Raw genomic sequence first — 24,546 nt, forward strand, 5'->3', positions numbered from 1 at the left:
TGGCATGGCAACCAGGAAGGGTGCCATGTTGACCTTGTCTTTTTACTCCGTCACAGGGGCATGCGAGTTGCAAGGGCAGTGGTATGGTGCCAGTGAGGGGGAAATCCCATAGGAATCTTTTCAGCTCCCAGGCCCTAGGTACCCAGGGTACCATTTACTAGGGACTTACAGGGGGTAGAAGCACCAACTGGGGATTTGTTTTTATGGAAGAAGCACTGGCACAGGGAACATGGTTGACAGGGAACTTGTACACTACAATTGAAACCACATCAAATAGAAAAGGGGCAACACCACCTATAGCACTTGAGAAACTGCAAGAGGGTCAGGGTAGAAGATGAGACTGGGCCCCCCACCTAACGACTCAACAAATGTAGCACAAATTAAAATACTACACCGTCCACGCCCTTGGCTGCTCCCTATTGCATCATCCACAGAATCTTGAGAAAACACTGTAAATCGACACATTTGCATGGGTTACTTACAACTATGCAGTGTGCTCCCTTTGATGTCTACATTGAATGGGGAAACTACCTTTTAGGAAAAAAGATTGAAAATGCACTTCTACTCACCTCGCCACTGCTTGAATAAGTATGTGCCTTGGGGACATGATTCATAATGCTATGATGTAAAAATACTCCCTTTAGATACTCCAATCAACCATTACATTTAGATAAATTAAACATATACCTTTAAGATAAATATATCTTTCTGCACTCTAACGTGTTGATCCTTTTTTTGGTGTGTTGCAACTGCCTTCCGGACAATATGATCTAGGTAAAGGCTGTGTGGTTTAGGACCTCGTCTTTTCATCTCATGGAAGCGCTTTAAGCAATTTAATGCTGCACTGGCTCGCCTAAAAAGGAAAAACAATTTTACTTGTTAAAATCACCACTTTAATAAGTATGTACTTTTTTCACCTCCTCCCCCACTGAATTGTTCAGCAAAAACAGATGTAGAAAAACATTTAGCTGAAAGGTGCAACATACAAACACCAAAACCTCTGAATGTTTGGTTCATAACTCTAATTTAATGGAATTCTATTGCTGTAAAATAAATAAGAAAAATATATATAAAAATCAATACTTTTATACACTTTTATAATTAGAAACTTAAAACAAATTATAATTTTTTTTTGTTGAAAATCTTTTTATTATAAAACATGCTCCAGTAAGATCACATAGTGGTCGGCAGTATTAATACATTGATACATAAAATACATCATCATACATATTGCATGTCGTCATCACGGCCAGCAGGGCCTAACTCTATGAATGTCCGGTGCCCATACCGTTGAAATTCCTGCTAGCGAGCACCACTTCGTAGTAGAATGTCCCCCTCTCCCAAACCCAACATACTCCCTCCCCCACCACCCATCTATCCCCAGCCCCCTCAAAAAATGGAGCGGGATCCGGGGCCCTTCCCAGCTTTTAATCGGAACCAGAGTCTGACTGGGTGTCTACTGCCTCTCCTCTGTAGCGCCTCCATGGCCTCCACACTCTCTCCCATTTTTTGGGGCATCCCCTACCCTTATAGATTACCCTTTCCGCCCTTTGGCACCAGTCAAGGTCCCTTTCCCATAATTTTTTTATTTTTAAACCTTATACAATACCACCCACCCACACACAGGCATCATTAAAAACAGTTTTATACAGTTTGACTGACACATTATGGCACATCACGGAATAGGACAACATCTGAAAACAAGGAAGCTCCTGTGGCATAGAAGCATATTGAGCAGCACATTACGAAACTTGTGAGGAATACAGGCCAGGTCTCATGTCATGCACCCCGCAGGCAACTCCTCAGTGGTCTACGCCCCCTTCTCCCTCAGGCTCCGAGTCAGGTGCTGAAAATAATTCGCCACTGGTCTCCTCTGAATCAGTGTGTGTCTCCGCGGTGAGTCCTACCATACACATGGTACGCCATGCCAACAGATCATCCTGCAATTTTTCATCCTTTCTAGTGTGTTGCATGTGTGTTTCCTCTGGAGTGTCCATTCCCTCATATCCTTAAGCCAAGTAGCTACCTCAGAGGCTCTCTGTACCATACATGTGATAGCGACCCTGCGCCTAGCCAGTACTAACATCAGCTGCAGCAGTTCATATGGAAGTTTCCTTTTCCTGGGCTTGGGTACCAATCCCAACATACAGTGTAAGGGGGACAAATCAATTCGGAGGCCAGTAGTAGCCGCTATACGACCCACGACTCCTGTCCAAAAGCTCCCCACTAACTGACATTTCCAGGCCATATGCAGAAATCCCCCCCCCCCCGTGCCATACCTGGGGCAGTTATCCCGTCTGTCTGCCGAGTAACGACTCGCCCTTTTCGGGGTGAGTTAGGTGCAATGGAGGAAATTGAAGTGAATGAGCTTGAAACGAGCAATGCAGGACACTCGCCGTGTCAAGATCCCTATGCGCTTGCACTGTCCTTGGTCTAGAGGCGCACCAAGGTCGTCCTCCCAGGCCGCCCATGACGGTGGGACCGGGGGGGCGGAATCACGTTTCATAGCCGCATATAATAAGGCAATCAATCTACGTCCCCTGCCACAGGACAACAATATATGTAGAGTATGGGTCAACTGGGGTATCTCCTGACACTGCGGCCAGACGGATCGCACAATGGAGTGCAAGCCCTGGTATTGGAGATATTGTCCACCGCTAAGGCCAAATGACTCCTCCGCCTGCTCGTATGTCAGGAAGCTCTCCGAGGGGTACAGGTCTGCAAGGAGCTCACAACCCCCTTCTCTCCATTCACGAAAGGAATAATTGTTCTCCACATCCGCCATAGGGGCCAATATCCAAATCAGTAACTCTCTATGGAATGGCGCTGAACGCAGGACCCTTTCTACGTATCGTTGCCACACACTAGCTGTCTGCCGCACCACATAAGGGAGCTCAGCCTGAGCCCCCGACCCACGCATCCGTGCCATCTGGAGCTCCCGCACCGTGGCCCGACCTGCCAACAATCGCGTCTCCCACACCTCAGTGTCCGCAAACCATCTAGCTGCCGGGAGGCACTGTGCTGCGTAATAATAGAGATCGAAGCGCGGGGCCTCCAATCCCCCTTCCTCAAAGGAGCGCATGACGGTGCAGAGTGCCACTCTGCTACGCCGTCCCGCCCACAGCAGGGATGTAAGCAGCATGTTGAGGGTTCGGAAAACCCTCGGTGAAGAGGGCACAACCTATTCTGGAGGATATACAGTGTCCTTGGCAGCATCACCATTTTAGCGATGGCCAACCGCCCCATTAGGGACAGTGGCAGTGTGTTCCAGAATGTTACAGATTGTCGCAGAGATGTGAGCACCCTATCCGCATTACGAGCGAGGGACTGCTCCTCTGTCGAGGCCACGTGGATGCCCAAGTATCGGAAGCTGGTTCGTTCCCATCTCAACCCAAGCTCTGGCAAGTCCTCAAGAGGCACCGTGTGAAAAGCCGGAGAGAGGGAAAATTACGGACTTACTGCGATTAAGCCGCAAGCCTGACACCTCACCAAAACAATCTAGGAGATGTAACAACCGCGGGAGCGCCTCCCTTGGGGTAGTCAGGTAAAACAGTGCGTCATCCACATATAACGACAGGACATCGCACGTGTCGTCCACCTTGATACCCCATTACCGCAGGTCAGTGTGAACCCTGACCGCGAACGGCTCTATAGCTAAGGCAAAAAGTAGAGGCGAGAGGGGGCACCCCTGTCTCGTTGCCCGCCCCAGCCGCCACTCCTGCGATCTTGCACCTCCCAGACGCACCCGTGCACATGGGGAATTATATAAGATCACGACCCAGCGAGCGAAGTTGGGCCCGAAGCCCATCTTCCAAAGGACCTCCTGCAGATAGCCCCAGTCGACAGTGTCGAACGCCTTGGCCAATTCTATTGATACCAACACTGTCTGTTCATCTCTGCCGTTCACCTCATGCTGAATGTGATTCAATTGTCTTAAGTTCATCGCCATGTTCCGTCCAGGGATAAAACCGCACTGGTCTTGGTGCACCAAGTGCTCCATGTGGGGCGCTAGCCGGGTGGCCAACAGCTTAGTCAGAATTTTTGCGTCTGTGTTTATCATAGTAATTGGCCTATATGAGGAAGGGTCATGCTTGTCCCCCCCCTGGTTTAAGTATCATACAGATATCTCCCTGAGCCATGCTCTGCAGAAGAACCCCTCTTTTAAAGGCATCAAGGTAGACTTGTAACAGGAGCGGAGCTAAATTATCCCGGAATTCATGATAGAACTCTGGAGGGAACCCATCGCTCCCCGGCGATTTTGCACGGGGCAATCGGGCTAGAGCCCATTGTACCTCGATCAATGACAAGCCCACGTCCAGATCCTCCCAGTCAGAGTCCGAAAGGATCGGCATAGGCAACCCCTGCAAATTGGGGAGGTAAGAGACCTCTGAAATATCCGGGTCCGCCTCGTACACTTGCTGTAAATGGGACTGGAGAACCCCAAGAAGGGCTCGCTCTGAGTAAACCAATTCACCATTCCGGTCCCGGAGGGCAATGATACGTTCGGGGGTCTGCTCCCTCCTCAGAAGCCTACCCGACTTATCACCCTCTCTGTGGAGGTGCTGCCTATATTGGCCCAAGGTGTACTTGTCAAGCCTATCAAGGACATCGTGCAACCGGGCTCAAGCTGCCTGCTCCTCCTGCCTCTGGGGACCGCTAGGGTCCACCACCAGTTGGGCCCGCAGGAGAGTGTCCTCCTCTCTCTGGAGATCTTGGAAGAGCTGCTTCTGGACGCCATATGTAAGCCCCATACAGGCACCGCGTACTACAGCCTTAAGGGCCTCCCACTTGGTGGCCAAGGACACAGTTCTCTCCCCCAAATTGATGTCCGTATAATCCCCGATCGCTTTTTCCACGTGCACCCGTCCTACCTGATCGAGAAGGATATCAACCGGGAGGCTCCAGGTACGAGGCCGGACAGCCGGGGTACCCCCAGTGAACCACACAAGCCACTGGAGAGTGGTGGGATAAAAAAACGGGCCTGGTGCGTTACGTCAACTGACACACCAGACCCAGCATTTGCCACTAAGATTCTATCCAGGCGACTATACATGTTGTACATGGGTGAAAAATGTTGTGTCGGGTTCCCGAGGCGCCAAACGTCCACCGCCCCCACGTTGTCCATGACCTCCCTAAGCTGAGCAGTCATACTGGGTTTTGTGCCCTCCCGGGGTGGAGATCTATCCAGCACTGGGTCAAGAATGCAATTAAAGTCCCCAAACCAAAGGATCAGGGTCCCCAGGTCATGTGTCAAGGTGTGCTGCAAAGCCCCGAAGAATGTCGGGTCGTCAGTGTTGGGTGCGTAAGAATTTAAGACTACCATCTCCCTGCCATCGAGCTTGGCCCTAAGAAGCAGGTACCGACCCTGAATGTCCGCTTCCATATAGTGCATAGCGAACGGTACCCCTGGTGCCACCCAGATCAGAACCCCCCTGGCGTAGGTAGAAAAGGACGCAATAAACAACTGTCCTCGCCACTTTTTCCCCAGCTTTTGTGCCCCTTCATCTACCAAGTGGGACTCTTGTAGACAAGCAATGGATATTTTATGTTTTCGAAGGAAGGAGAGGACTCTATATATGTACCCAGCCCCCGCACGTTCCAGCTTAAAAACCTATACCCCATGGTTTCCAATAAGGCCTACCCTGCCGTACCCTTCCATGTACAGAGTAAGTCCCCTTAAGGTGCCCGACCTGTAATACAAATGATGTCTAAAACATTGCCCCTCAACTTCCCTTTCAAACAGCCCCACCGCCCCCCTCCCATGAGCAAGATATCAGCAACAACCACATGTAGGAAGGTGGATACCTGACTATGGTTGCCCCCAACTTTTTGCCTGGTGTTTTGCTGGTTTTCCGACTTAGTTGGCCTGGACCCTGCCAATCAGGACCCCAGGCCTACTGCTCTCTCTCTAAAATGGATTCCATGTACCTTAGGTACATTTCCAATTGGTACTGGGCCACCTTATCAGACCCTGTAACTCAGGGCATAGGTGTACCCAGGGCCTACCAGGGGCAGCAGCATGTATTATGCCACCCCTGGCTGGCCATCTAAATCTGACACAACTGGCTGCATGACAGCTGGGGCAAGGTGGTGTAATCACCCTTTGCTTTAGATATAGTATACCTATATCTAACCCAAAAATGGACACACAGATTCCTATCAGTCACTCCTATGGCAGGCCTTGACAATCCTGAAGGCAGAGTGCTTGGAATCGGGTGAGATGGTGCTCTGGCATGAGCTGAGCCCGTTTGCAGCTTGCGGAACCAAGTCCTAATAGCTGTTCCATGATAACGCGTACCATATACTCTTAAGTGCATTACAATCCTCGCGGTTAAATGCTATCTTTGGTATCGCTTTATCAAAACATGTCGAGTAAGGTGTCATACGAATTGGAATACTAACCCCTCCCCAATTCTGGCGACGGGGTTAGCATTCCACCCTTCTAGAGGGACACGACATGTATGTAACTGTGAACCCCGGTTAAAGTTAACTCAAGCCTCAGCATCACAAAATGGATGCTGCCACCACAGACACGAGTCTGACCCCCTGCAGCTGGGAGTCCTTCCAGCGAGGGGAGCTTGGACAAAGGGTTTCCTGTCAGGGGCGGTGCTAGCACCATCCAGACAGGGTTTTGTGTATCCTGGGTAGGCAGGGCTTTACAGGAAGGTGACTGCAAGTGGCACCCCGGTGCTCACTACGCATCTGCCGGCTAGAACCAGTTCCAGGGGCACACCAGCCCCTGGCCTCGGGAAAGTCCGGCATGGGAGAGGGGTGTAACCACCCCCCTTCCTGGTCCCACCCCTAGGGCAGGACCTAGTCGCGTACCCACCCCTTTCTTTAGGATAAAGGCAGGAGCGGGGACCCTTCCAAAATTAGATAATCTTTGAATCAAGAAACTACTTTCTACGAAAGGAGCTCTCGACTTCTTCTCAAGATTTCTCCCTTGTGGCTAAGGAGTAGTCACCCTGCATCCGCAGGCACCATCTAAGAACTCTGCCGTTTGCTGCACGTCCTTCCTCCGGAATCCGACTGACCAGCTCAACGAGACCCGGCTTCCCTGGCATCTCTGACCTCTACCTACCTCTACAGCTAAGCTGAGAGCCATAGGTGCGACGAGACCTCGAGGGACCGGCCATCATCAGAACTGCACAACTTCTATCCAGCACGACCGCCGAGGGATCCTCTGGAGAGTGCTTTGGGGTCCGAAAAGCCCCGACCCTGAGCACCTCCTGCACCGAAGTCCAGCCCCCCAGCATCCACGAGATCTGCGTGGGGCCCTTCTGCTTTGTGGCTGCTCACCGCGTTGTCTGACTACTAGCCGCTGGCTTGTGGCCTTCCCGACGACGACCGACGACATCACCACTGCTAGTCTGGTTGCTCCAGACAGGCCCTTGCTCCCTTCCAAAAGAGGAGCACCCCGGACCCTCCTGGTCCACTCCAGACGCCATTTTAGGTCCACCGCGTGGGCTTGAATTTGCCAAGACTTGTTGCCCAAATCCTGGGTCCAGCGACGTCGACAGCATCAAACATCGTGGGACAGCTCGCACCTCCATCCTGGTCGCCGACAACGCCTCCTGGTCCGTGAGACTGCAGAGCCCAGCGTCGCCCACTCACCTGGTCGAGGTGACTTCGCCCGGTGCCATCCTGGTGCCCACACAATCACTGGCTAGTGATTAAGAACTTAGTCCCCTCTGCTTTCAGGTGTCATCCAGCTTAGATCCAGGCTTGGATCCATCGAACAATCTTCACTGGTCGCCTGCCAGCAACTTCTGTCTTCAGGGTCCTGGTTTGTCAACGAGGATTCCAGACGTCTTTTCAGACCTATGCAGCTGCAGCCCCTGGGCTAGGTAACTTCGGCATTTCGGTGCCCCAGCATAGCCTCACTATCCAAGGGTCTAGATCCACAGTCGTTTTCAACCTACCTTATCGGGTTCGCCCGAGAACACTAACGTTGCCTTTACTAGCCTCCATAGACTTTGTCCCGCATCCCGCGTGAGAGTGCACACTCTGCATCCGAGTCCCCTACGCCTCCTACAAGTAATCTGAAGGTTCAGTAACGTAGTCCTAGCGATTCCAAAGCCTATTAGTCCAGTACTTACCTGCTAGTAATTTCGCATTCCACTTTCATAGTATATGGTTTTTCATGCCCCTCGGGCATTTGTGTAAATTGTGCAACAAAGTATTTTCGTAAGAGTTTTGTTGTGTGCTTAGTACCCTGTCCTCATAAAGAGTACAGGGCTGTTGTGATCTAAATAAATACACTGTTTATTTTCATAACACTTGTGTGGTGTCCTTTCACTTGGTGTTCAGGCGGTATATGTGATGGTATAACAGCTGGCTTAACACGCCCTCTAGAGTTTAGCCCGAAGACTGCTCGTATCCATGCTACTAGGATAGCTGGTCTATAAGGTTGACTTACAACCAATCATCAATAAGGGTTGTTGGACTGATACATAGTGATCACTAGAATAGTGAGCACTGCATATCAGGCCACCTTCTCACATTGGTGAGCAGCGATTGGGATTTGAGCTTGCTGTTTTACCAATCTTTGTGAAAGATCACATACGGTAAGGTACATATAACGTAGCTTAGAATACTCTGAGTTCTACTGAAACAGCTGTTGTAGTTCAACAAGGCTTAGCACACCTTGACTACAACTCTTAGCAAGGGATCAGTAGGCAAACAAATAGTGTAGGTAGGTGCATCACTTACACCACACTAGAAGCATGTCTAACCACGGAGAGTCTTCAGAGACCCCTCTTGTGGTTGTGGACCCTCCACAGGTCCCTTCCAGATATGCTGCTCTTAGCTTCCAGGAGATGAGACAAATCTGTACATCCAGGAAGCTAAAACAGGGTTCAAACCCTACCATTCCCTTTCTGATTGGTCTCTTAGAGACTTATGATGCCAGGAGGTCTGCCAACGCAGATCCTTCTCATCCAGATGGGAATATGCCCCCCTTACAGGGTCCCTTTGATAACCATGATCACCCCCTCCAGGAGGCAGATGATGCTGAGGATGAGTTATCAGGGGAGGAGGCAGACAAAGGTCAGGTAGAAGTCAGTAGACTCACTAGGACCAACTTAAGTAGGCATGAGAATGGATTTGGGGGAGCCCCAGGGCCACTCTCAGGCAGACTTAACATTGGGAATGGGCGAGTTAGGTCTCTATCTAGAGGCTCTAACAGATCCATTCGAACCAATGGCTCTCAGACCTCTTCTCGTAGAGGGATGTCATCCCCTAAGAGAAGGGAGCATGAAGCTAAGGTGAGGGAAGCCAATCTGAGGATTGAAAGGGAAGAACTTGCCCTGGCCAAAGAGAGGCTTGCCTTTGCTAGAGAGCAGAAATTGTGTGGGGCAGACCCCACTGGTGGCAGAATTCTCCCAAGAGAAAAAGGCAGGAGTTTAGACACTAGACACCTGAGTAAGATAGTGCCCCCCTTTACACAAGGGGATGACATCCACAAATGGATGACTGCTTTGGAGAGGGCTTGCACTGTACAGTGTGTCCCCCAGAGTCAGTGGGCAGCTATCTTGTGGCTCTCCTTTGAAGGTAAAGGTAGAGATAAGCTCCTCACTACTAGAGCTGAGGATGCTAACAATTACCAAGTCCTGAAGAATACACTGATTGATGGGTTTGGTTTAACCACTGAACAGTACAGGTTGAAGTTCAGAGACACCCAGAAAACTCAGTCTCAGGATTGGGCTGACTTTGTTGATTGTGCCACTAAGGCTTTTGAAGGCTGGCTACTGGGAAGTAAGGTTACTGATTTTAAAGGATTGTACAATCTAATTATGAAAGAGCAAATCTTAAGTAATTGTCAGAACCAGTTATTACACCAACACCTGGTAGACTCTGATCTGACCTCTCCACAAGAATTGGGTAAGAGGGCAGACAAATGGGTCAGAATCAGGGTCAGGCCTAAGAACCAGGGTGGTGACAAAAAGAAGGAATCAACCAAGCCTCGAGAGAAGGGTGGGAATAAATCTTCTGATCAAACCACAGGGCCCCAAAATTCCTCTGAAAAGGGTGGGTCCCAAACTTCTCCCAAAACTCAAAAGAAACCTTATTGTCATACCTGCAAACAGGTAGGCCATTACAAAAGTGACAGCAGTTGTCCCAAGGCCAACAACAATAAGGAGAACATACCCCCAAGTAATACTCCCAGACCTCCTGTTACCAATAGTGGTAATCCCCCAGCTGGTGGGAGTGCCCCCAAGAATGTGGTGGGCATTACTTTGGGAAACCAGGTGGACTATGGCCTAGCCAGGTCCCCTAACAACACTCTTGTCTGTGAGACTGGCATGGGGTTTGCCAACTTCACTACTGGTTCCCACATTTTGGGAAAGTATAGACAAGAGCTCTTTATCAATGGTCGGAAAGTTGAGGCATACAGAGACACAGGGGCCAGCATCACCATGGTGATTGACCATCTGGTCCCCTCTGCTCAACTGACCCCTGGTTTCCTTTATCAGGTGACAGACGTTCATGGAGTGAAAAGAAGGCATCCCATGGCAGTAGTCGAGCTCAGTGGGGGTAATATCACAGGGCCCATGAGAGTGGCAGTGACGGATGACCTACCTGTAGATTGCTTACTGGGGAATGACCTGGAACTCTCAGCATGGGTTGAGGTGGAGCAAGAAACTCACTCCAGGATGACAGGCCTACCCAGAAAGGTTATTGGGGCAGTAATAGCTACAGCCTCAGTCCCAGCACCATTCCTCCCTGAAAAGGTTGGAAGAGCAGTGGTAGCCACTGCCCAGGCTCAGACAGACCTTCCCGAACAGGATGGAGTAGTTTCTGTCCTGTAACTCCAGTTCTGTAGTAGGGGTATCTCTGTTATAGTCATAATCTAGTGAATAGTCCCGCCCATGTGTGTGGACCCCGGCAATCAAAAATAATCTCTTAAGTTGTCAAAATAATGCAGAAACTGCAAGACACTTAAGAGAGAATTTAAAGACAAATAATGCAGCCTATATCCACAGGCTACACTGTCCAGTACTTCAACTAGAAATTCCACCAAAAATCACCACACACAGCTCAGCCTGCTAGTTTCTACCATAGAGAAACCTGCCTCCCCCAGTCAAAGACTCAGGAATGATAGAGAGGAAGGTAGGGACAGACAAGCCCCATAGGCTGCCATTATGTGGCTTAAATAGGATACTGTGCCTTTAAGAGAACTTTCCAGACTTCTCCCAGTATCCCAGAATGCATAGCAGGTCCAACTTACTTTCAGTTCTTTTTGAAGGCGTATAAAACGCCAGACCTGCAGCATTGTTTACATGAAGAATTCTCCACCGGGGAGGAGGGAGGGCGCTTATGACTATAACAGAGATACCCCTACTACAGAACTGGAGTTACAGGACAGAAACTACTCCTTCTGTAGTAGGGGATCTCTGTGTATAGTCATAATCTAGTGAATAGAATGGCAAGCCCATCCCCACAACAAAGCGGCGATGGAGAGTAAATACATAATGCCACTACTGTGCGAACAAATTCCGCAGCGAAGCCTGTCCAACCTGAGCGTCTGCCCTGGCGTCAGTGTCCAGGCAGTAATGCTTAGCAAAGGTATGAACCGACTTCCAAGTGGCTGCCTTGCAGATTTCAGCAATCGGCACATTACGGAGCAGAGCCGTCGTGGCAGCTTTGCCCCTGGTGGAATGAGCCTTAGGCTTACCTCCTAAGGTCTTATTAGCCTTCTGATAACACAATTGTATGCAGGACACAATCAACCTAGAGATGGACTGTTTGGAGGTCGCAAGACCTGTCCTGACCGATCCATAATTGATAAACAACTGGTCAGACCTACGAATATCTTTGGTTTTATCCAGATAAAATTTCAACACCCTCCTAACATCCAGGGAATGGAGAGACCTCTCCGCTGGGGATGAAGGGTGCTGAAAAAACGTAGGCAAAGTTATAGTCTGGTTGACATGAAAATCAGAAATAACCTTGGGAAGAAATTTAGGGTGAGTACGCATAACAACCTTAGCAGCATGAAATACAGTATAAGGTTCATTACAACACAACGCTTGAATTTCACTCACCCTGCGGGCCGATGTAATGGCCACGAGGAACGCCGCCTTCCAGGACAGGTGCTGCAACGAAGCCTTATGAATAGGTTCAAAAGGTTCCTTCATCAATCTGGACAGCACCACATTCAATTCCCATGAAGGCGAGGGAAGCCTGACAGGAGGGAATACTTTCTTCAATCCTTCCAGAAAATCTTTGATCACAGGGATCTGGAAAAAGGAAGTCTGTGAAGGGCATTTCCTGTAGGCAGTCAATGCAGCCAGATGAACCTTAATGGAATGCACATTAAGGCCAGACTGCGCCAAATGTAAAAGGTAAGGAAGGATGACATCTTCCTTACAGGTCGTAGGATCATGGTTCTTAGACTGGCACCAGATACAAAACCTCTTCCACTTGTACGCATATGAAGTCCGAGTGGAAGGTCTCTTAGACTCCTTCAGTATGTCCATGCAATCATCGGGCAGATTCAGATGGCCATATTGCACTATCTCAGGAGCCATGCCGCCAAACTCAAAGACGAGAGGTTGGGGTGTAACATCCGTCCCCCGAACTTCGTGAGAAGGTCCGGCCTGCACGGCAACCGAATGTGAGGAAGGAGAGACCGGTGAAGTAGGTCCGTGAACCACCACTGCCTGGGCCACTCCGGGGAGATGAGTATCATCCGAGCCCTGGACCGGGCCAGCTTGATGAGCACCGCCGGAATCAGGGGAATGGGAGGAAAGGCGTACAGAAAGTTGTTCGTCCAGTCGATCCACAACGCATTCCCCAGTGTCCCTTGCTGGAAGTACCTGGAGGCGAAGTCTCTGCACTTGCTGTTTTCGGCGGTGGCGAACAAATCTACGTCTGGAGTTCCCCACCTTGCGAAGACTTCTCCTAGTACTTCGTCGTTTATGACCCATTCGTGGTTTTCCTGAAGCAGTCTGCTCAGTGCGTCTGCCTGAACATTCTGCACACCTGGTAGATGGGTGGCCGTTATCGTCAGTCCTCTGGCCAGGAGCCAGTGCCAGATCGCCTGCGCCTCCCGTGACAGAGTGCGCGATCTCGACCCCCCCTGCTTGTTGAGGTAATACATCGTGGTGGTATTGTCCGTCTGTACAAGCAGAGAGTTGGTCCGGAAGGACGGAAGAAAGGCCTTCAGCGCCAAGTGAACAGCTCTGAGTTCCAGGAAATTGATGTGATACGTGGCCTCCATCGGTGACCACGTGCCTTGAATCTGCAGAGTCCCGGAGTGCGCTCCCCATCCCAGAAGAGACGCATCCGTCACGACAGTCTGCGTGGGAATGTCCTTGTGAAAGGGAACCCCTCTGAGGAGATTCTCCGCCGAACACCACCACTTCAGGGACTGAAGAGCATGCAGCTGAGGTAATATAAATTTTATGGTCAAGTTATGTTCCCTAGCGCGTACCCCACCGACTCCATGTACGAATTAAAGTGCATGTAACTTCCCTCCTGTACCAGCTATGAAGACGCAAATACATTTGCGTCCAACGTTAACATGTCCTCTTTCAGGCCCACCATGAATGGGTTGAATGGTCCGTTCCTAAGTATGCTATGCCAACGTCTTTTTGTAGTGTACTCCTACGTTTTTCAGCCCTGGCTGAAGTAGGCCCTGAATCCCTGCCACCGAGCCTCTTTTCTGGCTTCTGACTCCGAGAAATCTCTGCCCAGGCAGCCCCTGTACTCGTGAACTCTGACTTACTTCTAGCGCGGCCCTCTGTGCTTGGCTCAGCCTGCTGCCTGCCAAGATTGACTATAACCTTCGAGTTATCTGTTTCCCTCCCCGAAAATACATTCCTGCCTGCTAGCTTCAGTAAACATCCTTCTCAGCTACAGGGCTAAAGGGCCGACCTGTCTCTATGCAAGTAATTCATAGCTTCTGTTGCCATGCTTCCATGGAAGGCCCCATGCCCCACGCTTCTCATACAGACACTCAGGCGCTTATACACGCACTCACAGCAAGTATAGAATAGCTTCTGCTCTAGAGACCTTTCTGCTCAGATAGCTTAGTTCCTAAACATCAGATATCAGATATGATAGAAGCACAAGTTGATCTGACATGCCAGACTTCTGTCTCTTTCCGTCAGTGTAAATGTCAAGTCCCCTGCACCCCTCCAATCACACGTCATGCAGCTGCGCGCGCATCCAAGCGTCCGATTTCTGCTGACATTGCAACATTTTCTGTTAGTGCCACCCATTTGTGACACCTGCCTGTGACGTTTCTAGCACACACCTCTAGTTCACGCCTCTTGATTACGCACTTGTACCACGTGTATATTGTTATCTTGTCTTCTCTCAGCTGTTAAGCCTCTTGCACTGTTACTTATGGAATGAAATAAGTATATAAGCTATGTACTGTTAATAAAATAGAGCGCTCTATCCCTTCTGTCACCCCTGTGGTGGGCAGAACATGATATCTTGGCCGTAACCATTCCTTTTTTGAGGAATAAAACCCCTTAGAACTCTAACACCACGGACTCTGTTTTCTTTCATCCGAACTGAGTTATTATTGATTAAGTACTTACCTGCATAGAAATTAAGAGAGTAAATTATTTATTTACATCATTTTGGCGCCCGAATAGGGACCCCTCCCCCACCTCACGCGCCGGTTGGTGCGTTGCAACCTGTGTCCCCTGCCGTCAGTTAGCCGGAACATACGCGTATCGGCAGGATTTCCTGCATCTCCCTCTGACCCACGGAGGTGACGAAGACTGCGATCAGTGCCCAGACGAGGCGGTGAGGAGTGCGGAGGATCCCGACCAGAGCCTAGCCGAAAGAAGCAAGGTCCGAGGTGTCAAGAGGCCCACCAGGTTTCCGAAGTTTTCCGAAGTTTTTCCGAAGTTTTCCGAAGTTTTCCGAAGTCCCGAGTCGAGTCCAGTCGAGTTTTCCGAGGCCTTCTGTTTTCCGTGCTTCCCGGTGAGTACCATTGCTGGGTCGTATCTAGACGGGTTTGGGTACGCAAGTCCGGTCTGCACTGTTTTTAGGCAGTGTATCTGTACTGTTTAGCAGTATATCTAGTATTCCGAATTTCTGAATTTCTGCACTGTTACCACAGTGTATCTGTACTGTTGAGCAGTACATCTAGTATAGTGGGGTAGTCATCTATGTTTTTAAATGTTTTTGTGATTAATGTCGTGGTATGAATGGGACTGTTTTTTTTGTGCATTATTGTGTTTTCTTGTATAACTAGTTAAAATTCAGAATTAAGTATCCAGGATCGAGCATTTCAGTATCAAGTAGGCACAATGCCGTTTTTCAACAAGTTAAAGCAGATAGGAACCAGGAAAGGGATGTTAGAGGAAGAAATCCCTATCCCCCCTAGGGACACTCCAGGCAATTTTATGTATAATAAGCATGGCATAGACGCCATCCTGTATCTAGAATTATGGACCGAGTATACAAAGCACCTAGAAGAAAGATACCGATGGCCAGTTAACGGAACATGGGATGCCGAGTGCATCATTAAGGTAGAAGAGGCATTACGGAAGAAGAAAGCCAGACAATCCCAGAAAGACGCCATAGAATTTTGGCGTAAGGAATCACATAAACGTGCTGAAAGAGCACTTCGTAGAGAAGATAGACTTAAAGAATCAGAAAAGGCCCAAGAAAATGAATTAGTTATCGAAGGAATTCGAGTGAAATCAGAACAAATAGATCGCATCCGAAATAGCCAAGTGAACAACATGTATCTTTTGGCCGAAGGTACACCTGACGCCATTTCAGAAATACCGAAAAATTTGCCGTCACCATTAGTTCCAACTAAAGTAATGCACAAGACTACTAAAGACATATTCCTAAATTCCTACCTAGAAGATGTAGCGCCAGCCTACACCAATCTGCCTGTTCGTGCCCTGCCTACTGACAGGGACGGGGGTGGCACTCCACCCCCAGGTCATGTTCCGCCGGTACCACAACAGACTTCTCCTGTTCCGCCAGCCCCGCCACTTCCGGTACTCAAAACAGACCTGCCGAAACCACGTTTACCTGATCCACCTAAACGACAAATTCCAGTCCAGATACAGACTCCACAGGGAGGTAATGTACAAGCTTCCGCTTCAGGAGGTGCGACCGCGGGTCCTCAGACCCCGCCACCAACTCACAGATTCAATCTCAGAGATATGCAGAGTCCTCTCACGTACAGGTCTCCCCACTCCTCTAATTCATCCCGCCTTGACGCATTAAAAGAAAACATGTCAGTTTGCAGATACGATCCAGTACCCGGAAAGGACGATTTAATGATATTGGCATCATTACGGTTAAGGTCTGCTACGGATAGCTTGTTATGCTATGCAGGAATGAAGGAGCGTCTAGATAGAATATATGAGTTTGTGCAGACAGGAAAAGACCCTGACAGTATTAAGGATGCCATGGAGAAACAGAAAGTTGGCATGCAAGCGCTGATACTACGATTTTTCATAAATTGTCTGATAAGAGAACGAGACAGGCCCGGAACCGATCAGAGTGAATTAGATGCATTGAACAAGTGGGGTCAAAATATAGCTGATGGAAAACATGACAGACAGAATTGCATAGACTCTATGTACAAGAAAATTAGGAAAGCAGTGATAGCAGTACACCAGAAAGAGAAAGAAAAGGCTTCCTCCGAGGAGGAAGAAGTACAGGAAGAATCCGAAGGAAACGTAGGCACCATAGCATATGTAGGTAAAGGAACTTACCTAAGGAAGGGTATCCGTCCAGAGAGCAAGAGAGTTTTCTTCTCTGCCTTAACAAACCCGAATTCTGCTGAGCATCAGTTCCAGGAAACTGATAAACGGCTTCGAGATCGAGTTGGGTACCATGTACTCAATTCTATGGATGAACAAGAACTAGCCCGATCGGCTGTATCATGGGCCGAGAATGCAGACATATATAATGATAATACCGTAGCACAGACATTTCTGAACCTCTCCCCCGACGAACAGAAATTAGCAGGTGTATATATGATTCAGCACCTCCTCATCAAATACAGAAAACACTATTCTGATCCAGGTCCCTTACACGAAACACTAGAAGCACTACTCATGGATAGATGGAGAGGTTTAAGCACCAAATTAATTCAAATAATTCTAGAACAGCGACACAGATATAATACCTTTGTAAGCTCTGAATACGTTCCCGCCCCACCTCCAGAAAGGAAAATGTACCACATGCAATGCGGGGGTGGTATTGAAAGTCAGAACCCCTTACGAGAAGTGCACCCTGTTATGGGGGAGGATAAAACATTGAAGCGCGTGTATGTACACACGCCTCTAACTAAATTAGAACTGTTAGAAATGAAGAAATTAGTTCCGTGCCATGACAAAGACCCTGCAGGTTTTCATAGAGAGCTCAAAGACATGTTACTGATGGGAGACTACACGTATGATGACATCATGAAAATGTTGAAAGTATTATTGCCTACGGGTATATTCGAGAAACTGAAGGAAAAGGAATGGGAGGTGGGAGACACAAAGATTGCCTGGGCAGAAATAGAAGAGGAAGAGAAAAAACGGGTTCCAGGGTTAGGCCTTGGGGACAAAACTAAAGCGTTACCAGGTTTGATAGTACAGGTCCTGCCCAGATTATTGACAACAAGAAAGGAGGATTGGGATGCAATCTCGTCCTGTAAACAGAAACATGATGAAGATACTAGTGACTTCTATTCAAGATTCGAGAAATGTTTTATTATTAATAGTGGCCTCCAGCCAAGTAGCGAGTCGTACCCACATCTTTTTGTCTCAAAGTTAGTCGAGAATTCTCTACCATTAGTTAAAAATAGAGTGTATAAGGTCGAGAGTACATGGCAAGCAAACACGCCATCACAGATGTTACAGATGTTACAATATCATCAGAACAGAATTAGAGAAGAACAAGATCAGGAACAGAAACGTATGAAAGACACGAAAATGAAAATGCTAGTGGCACAAACGGTTCCATCCGACAGTCACAGAAAGGGTACGACCCAGACAAGTCACACTACAGCTCCCGTTAAAGGGACATGTAATTATTGCAAGCAGCCAGGTCACTACGTACATGAATGCCCAGTTCTGAAACATAACATAGCGACAGGTAAAACTAAAGAAAGACCGCATCCGCCTAGACAAGACCATAACCAGCATCAGCATCAGAATACACAGAGTACACAGCCTATGCATGCTTCTTCGACTCCAGCACAGACAGTAGCAGTGCCACAGCCACAGCCCATTGCTGCAACTCAGCAGGTTTCACAACAGATGTACCAGTATGCCCAGTCCGCTTATCCCGAATATTCCCGATATACATGAAACAGCCTAGAGAGGGAAGGTGGCTTGCCTCTTATTGAAATTCCTGTAGATCAAGAAGGTCCTTATGTACACAGTCAAGTATTGGGAAAAGACAGAAAGTTTCTAATTGACACAGGGGCAAGTCGCACTACAATCAGCCATGATGAAGTTCCAGGGGCACCCCTCTCAGGCTCACAAAATGTTTCCCTTGGTTTTTCAGGACAGCCTATTGTAAATGAGGTATCGCAACCAGTCCCCCTGGCTGTGGGTCCATTATCACGTGTTACAGACTTGTTACTTACAAAATCATGTCCAGAAAATCTGCTAGGAATTAGAACATTGAAGGCTCTAGGAGCTATAATATGCTGTTCCCCGGAGGGAGTTAGACTCTTTCTGCGGGATTTCAAGGGTCATTATGTTCTGCGTGAATTTGATGTCAGATTGAAAAATGTACCAGATTACTTGTGGGCAAAAGGCCCAACTGATGTAGGATGTATGCACATTACACCATACCGCGTTACACTCAAGGCAGGTGTTGTATTACCCAGAATCAGACAATACAAGTTACCACCCGATGCTGTAGTGGCTTTACTGAAAATCATTGAAGAGCTCATTGCCCAAGGAGTGGTCGTCGAGACCGACTCCAATATCTGTAATTCGCCCATCATTCCGATTCTTAAACGTACTGATCCCAATGCACCGCCAGTATATCGGCTGGTGATTGATCTTCGAGAATTAAACAAATGCATTATCCCACAGTATCCTGTGGTCCCCGATATCTCATCCTTATTGACTGCCATTGATTCAGAAGCAACGTTCTTCACTGTAATTGATCTCAAGAACGCCTTCTTCAGCGTGCCTATTGATCCAGAGAGCCAATATCTCTTCGGATTCAGTTTAAATGGACGCAGCTTCAAATTTTCGCGCGCACCTCAAGGATTCACAGAAAGCCCCAGCATCTATAGTCAAGCACTGAAAAGACAACTAGATTGTATTCAAATGCCAGTTAACACCGCTTTACTGCAATACGTCGATGATCTACTGATCACCGCACGAAGTGAGCCCGAATGTGAAAAAGCATCACTGACAGTTTTACATTTCCTGGCCGACAAGGGACACAAGGTGTCTCCTTCGAAGCTACAATTCTGTGTTCAGCAAGTTGTGTACTTGGGTCACTTGCTGTCCAAAGTGGGGAGACAGCTCACTCCCGATCGCATTCAGTTAATTGCAAATATGCCGCAGCCCCAGACACAAAAGGAAGTGCGGGCCTTCATAGGCCTCACCTCGTACTGCAGACAATGGATTCCCCAGTATGCATTTCTAGCTAAACCACTCATCCAGTTAACGACACAGGAGGCAGCGACTTCGACTGTCCTCCCTTGGACTCAGGAACATACACAAGCTTTTGAAGACTTAAAGAAAGCATTATGCCAAGCACCAGTTTTAGCGACACCATGTTACAGCAAACCGTTTACACTTTTTGTTACAGAACGTGATGGTACAGCGTTGTCTGTCCTCACTCAAGATCAAGCAGGTTCACATAAGCCTTGTGCTTATTTTTCTAGTACATTGGATTCAGTAGCCCAGGCACTCCCTGCGTGCTTAAAGTCAGTAGCAGCAACAGCGTTAGCAATAAGACAAAGTGATTCAATTGTTTTAGGTCATCAGTTGACAGTTCAAGTACCACACTCTGTAGAGGTTTTGTTAAACAGAACCCAGACTCAACACTTAACTATAGCACGACTGACAGGTTATGAATTAACACTATTCCAGCCACACATAGAAATCAGACGCTGCAGTATCCTGAACCCCGCAACACTGTTACCCACAAGTATGACAGATCCAGCCTCACATGATTGTATAGAAATCATTAATGCAGTAACAAAGCCTAGACGAGACTTAACAGATGTTCCATTGACAAATCCAGACCTGACACTTTATGTGGACGGTTCATGCATGAGAACAAGTACAGGAAAGTTAGTGGCCGCGTATGCCGTGACCACTGAAACTGAAATTAAAGAAACACATCGTATTGACACACTGTCTGCTCAAGCAGCAGAGCTCATCGCTCTGACCCGAGCTTGTATTCTAGCCAAGAACAGAAATGTTAACATATACACTGATTCCCGTTATGCCTTCGGAGTTGTACATGACTTCGGAGTCCTCTGGCAAGAGCGAGGTTTCTTGACCTCCCATGGTGCCAAGATTCAGCATGGTCCCCTCATCCAAGCACTGTTAGAAGCAATACATTTGCCCTCGGGCATATCAGTCATGAAGTGTAAAGCACATACTAAAGTTACAGATTCCGTTTCCCAGGGTAATGACCTGGCAGACCAGACAGCAAAACATACAGCACTGACTCACACTCAGACTACTGATGTGACAAAGACAATAGTACCGACACAGTGTAAGGCAGTTAGAGATCCCACCCTAGACGTAATCGATATCCAGACACATGCTACTCCAGATGAGATAAAGAAATGGACTGAACTAGGAGGGATCCAGACAGATCAAGGTTGGGTGACGAAGGAAAAATCTATATGGTTTCTCCCCGACTCAATGGTTCAAAGCATGATAAATACCGCACATAGTCCTGCACATCTCGGAGAGAAAGCGATGTTAGACAGTTTACAAAATCTCTGGTACAATAAACACTTACGAGCAGCAGCAAAACAGAAAGTGCGTACTTGCATGATCTGTTGTCAGTTCAATCCAGGAAAAAGCGTCCCTGTAGAGCAAGGAGGATTTCATCCTCCCGATCACCCTTTTGAAGTCCTCCAGATGGATTATATCCAGATGAATAGCTGCCGAGGATTTAAGTATGTCCTTGTAATTGTTTGTGCCCTGTCCCGTTGGACCGAAGCATACCCAGTTCCAGACTACACCGCTCCGACCACTGCCAGACAGTTGGTTCGTGAATTCTTCCCACGGTACGGTTTGCCCCGTGTCGTGTATTCAGATAACGGACAGCCATTCTCGTCCGAGTTGATGAGACAAGTTTCCCTCTTGCTAGGATATCAGTGGAGGTTCCACTGTGTCCGACATCCCGAAGCAGCAGGCCTTGTAGAAAGGCATAATCAGACACTAAAAATCCGCCTTGCAAAAATATGTCAGGATAAGGGGGTCGACTGGATAGTCGCCCTGCCCGTGGCACTATTCTACATGAGAATGGTCGCCCATTCTAGATCAGGGCTATCCCCGTACGAAGTGGTCTTTGGCAGACCTCCGAATATGTGGGGGACGCCCATTCCGAAGAAAATAACCGATGTTGATTGCAATATGTTGACAGATTACCTTGCCTCCTTGATGTCTGCACTCCAATCATGTCGTTCACAGGTTGCCGCAGCCTTCCCTGACAACACCGATGTAAAGGCGCATGAGGTCCGTCCTGGGGACCTGGTACTCGTCCGGAATTTCGACCGGAAAAGTCCGCTGGAGCCCCGCTGGAAGTCCCCGAAGACCGTCCTCCTTACCACCAGGACCGCCGTGAAGATAGAAGGGAGAAAGGGGTGGGTCCACACGAGTCACATCAAACTCTGCAATGAACTAAAAAACGGACTAAAACAGGACTCTGACTCGTCCACCCCCACCAAAGACTGTGTTGAAACGAAAGACTTTACCGTATCCGAACGAGAAAAGACTCCCCAAGAACTATATCGAATGAAACTCAGATCTAGCAAGTCAGACAGTTTAATTGTTTAAGTCCTCCCCTAGGTGAATCGGTTAAATAGTTTCTGACATGTATCCCCTAGATCGAGATAGAGAGAGAGAGAGAGAAATCAAACGAATTACTTACTGCAAATCACTGCGCAGTCACTGTATAGTGACGTTGTTAATAATGTTTTTTCTAAGTATTCTAATTATTATTGCCAGCATTCTGCTACCTACATATTGGCCTATTTTCAGGCGTGAACAATCTGCTTATAATGTCTCTGCTGAACACACTTTTAGTGAACTTCCTGCACATGAACTCTCTTACAGACTTGCGCTGCGCAACAATACATTCATTATTATGTTACACCTCTCCCATCAGACAAACAATGCTACCAACTGCTGGATATGTGGCCGACTCCCTCCCTACCAGAATTACAAGGGAGCTCTGCCCCTCTTTCCGTACCCGTTCACTCACAATGGCTCCTGTGGAGCATGGTTTAAAATAATTAATTCCTTAGATCCCGATATTGCTGTTTTCGATGGGGGCTGGGTTTGGGGAAACTTGAACTTAGTCCTGCTCAACGTCTGTTACCCTGATAAAGAGGGACTTCCCACTCGAATAGGAACTGATCTAGAAAATGAAGTATATGGATTAGGTAATTACACAATTAGCCTTATGATCCTTACTGTTGAATCCGAAGCTGCTCCAGTTCTGCCCCATATGCTAGTATTACCAGTCACAGGTGAACTATGTGTTAGCAAGAAAGGTTCAGTACACGTAGGTCATAGTAAATGCACTACTGTGGTCGAATTCAGTGACCATGGTAAATCGTCCTTTAAAGCTATTAGTCACTCCTATTTTGTTTGTGGTCATACCGCATACATACGTTTGCCTCCAGATTGGGATGGTACCTGTTATATTGCATTCCTTCTGCCGCCTGTTTTTCTAGCTCCCCCTGATTACCATAGAAATACGAATCTAGTACCGAATAGACCCAAAAGAGATATTCCACTTGTCGACTACACAGAAACGGCATGGGAACAGTACACTGATTTCAATAAAGGATTCTTTTTCTTTCTAGGACCTGTCCAAAACAGTAAATTAATACGCAGATTAACCAGAACACTCGAAGCTGTAGTACATGAAACTGCCTCCGCCTTAGGTAACTTAACAGAGGAGCAATCTGCTATACGGGTTGTTGTCCTTCAAAATCGTCTTGTAATTGACGTCATCTTGGCAGATAGAGGTGGAGCCTGTAAGGTCATCGGGTCAAGTTGCTGCGTTTTCATCCCACAAAATGCACCATCTGTCTATCAAGCTATTACCCGTCTGCATAAAATTGCAAATCAGATACATCAGAATCCAGGCACCTGGACTTGGTCCGGTTGGTTCTGGACAACGTTATCCGCTTGGGGATGGAAGATCTTATCATTCCTAGGCATTGGCCTTGTTATAGTATTCAGTTGCTGCCTGTGCCTACAGTGTGGGCCAGCGATATGTGGACTGTGTGCCACATCCTGCATTGAGCATTCCAGTTGTCTCTCAAACAGTCAAAGAAAGAAAGATGAACATATAATGTTACAAGAACAGACCGATCGATTTATGAGGATCGATATATCATGAAGGGTCCGTAGGGAACAAGGAGGGAATGAGGTAATATAAATTTTATGGTCAAGTTATGTTCCCTAGCGCGTACCCCACCGACTCCATGTACGAATTAAAGTGCATGTAACTTCCCTCCTGTACCAGCTATGAAGACGCAAATACATTTGCGTCCAACGTTAACATGTCCTCTTTCAGGCCCACCATGAATGGGTTGAATGGTCCGTTCCTAAGTATGCTATGCCAACGTCTTTTTGTAGTGTACTCCTACGTTTTTCAGCCCTGGCTGAAGTAGGCCCTGAATCCCTGCCACCGAGCCTCTTTTCTGGCTTCTGACTCCGAGAAATCTCTGCCCAGGCAGCCCCTGTACTCGTGAACTCTGACTTACTTCTAGCGCGGCCCTCTGTGCTTGGCTCAGCCTGCTGCCTGCCAAGATTGACTATAACCTTCGAGTTATCTGTTTCCCTCCCCGAAAATACATTCCTGCCTGCTAGCTTCAGTAAACATCCTTCTCAGCTACAGGGCTAAAGGGCCGACCTGTCTCTATGCAAGTAATTCATAGCTTTGTTGCCATGCTTCCATGGAAGGCCCCATGCCCCACGCTTCTCATACAGACACTCAGGCGCTTATACACGCACTCACAGCAAGTATAGAATAGCTTCTGCTCTAGAGACCTTTCTGCTCAGATAGCTTAGTTCCTAAACATCAGATATCAGATATGATAGAAGCACAAGTTGATCTGACATGCCAGACTTCTGTCTCTTTCCGTCAGTGTAAATGTCAAGTCCCCTGCACCCCTCCAATCACACGTCATGCAGCTGCGCGCGCATCCAAGCGTCCGATTTCTGCTGACATTGCAACATTTTCTGTTAGTGCCACCCATTTGTGACACCTGCCTGTGACGTTTCTAGCACACACCTCTAGTTCACGCCTCTTGATTACGCACTTGTACCACGTGTATATTGTTATCTTGTCTTCTCTCAGCTGTTACGCCTCTTGCACTGTTACTTATGGAAT

The 24,546-nt window shown here is 48.0% G+C and overlaps 1 protein-coding gene across 2 annotated transcripts in view; it reads right to left on the reverse strand.

The window, feature by feature from the left end:
* The window catches only part of RICTOR (RPTOR independent companion of MTOR complex 2), a 1,569,237-nt gene that overhangs the window by 1,086,400 nt on the left and 458,291 nt on the right, over window positions 1-24,546 (reverse strand). For both annotated transcript variants that reach the window (XM_086960557.1, XM_086960556.1), the window contains exon 17: window positions 688-853. In XM_086960557.1, coding sequence (XP_086816683.1) covers window positions 688-853 — 166 coding nt within the window. The remainder of the gene's footprint in view (window positions 1-687; window positions 854-24,546) is intronic.

This window comes from Lissotriton vulgaris, chromosome 3_1 (assembly GCF_964263255.1).
Source record: "Lissotriton vulgaris chromosome 3_1, aLisVul1.2, whole genome shotgun sequence".
NCBI classification, from domain to species: domain Eukaryota; kingdom Metazoa; phylum Chordata; class Amphibia; order Caudata; family Salamandridae; genus Lissotriton; species Lissotriton vulgaris.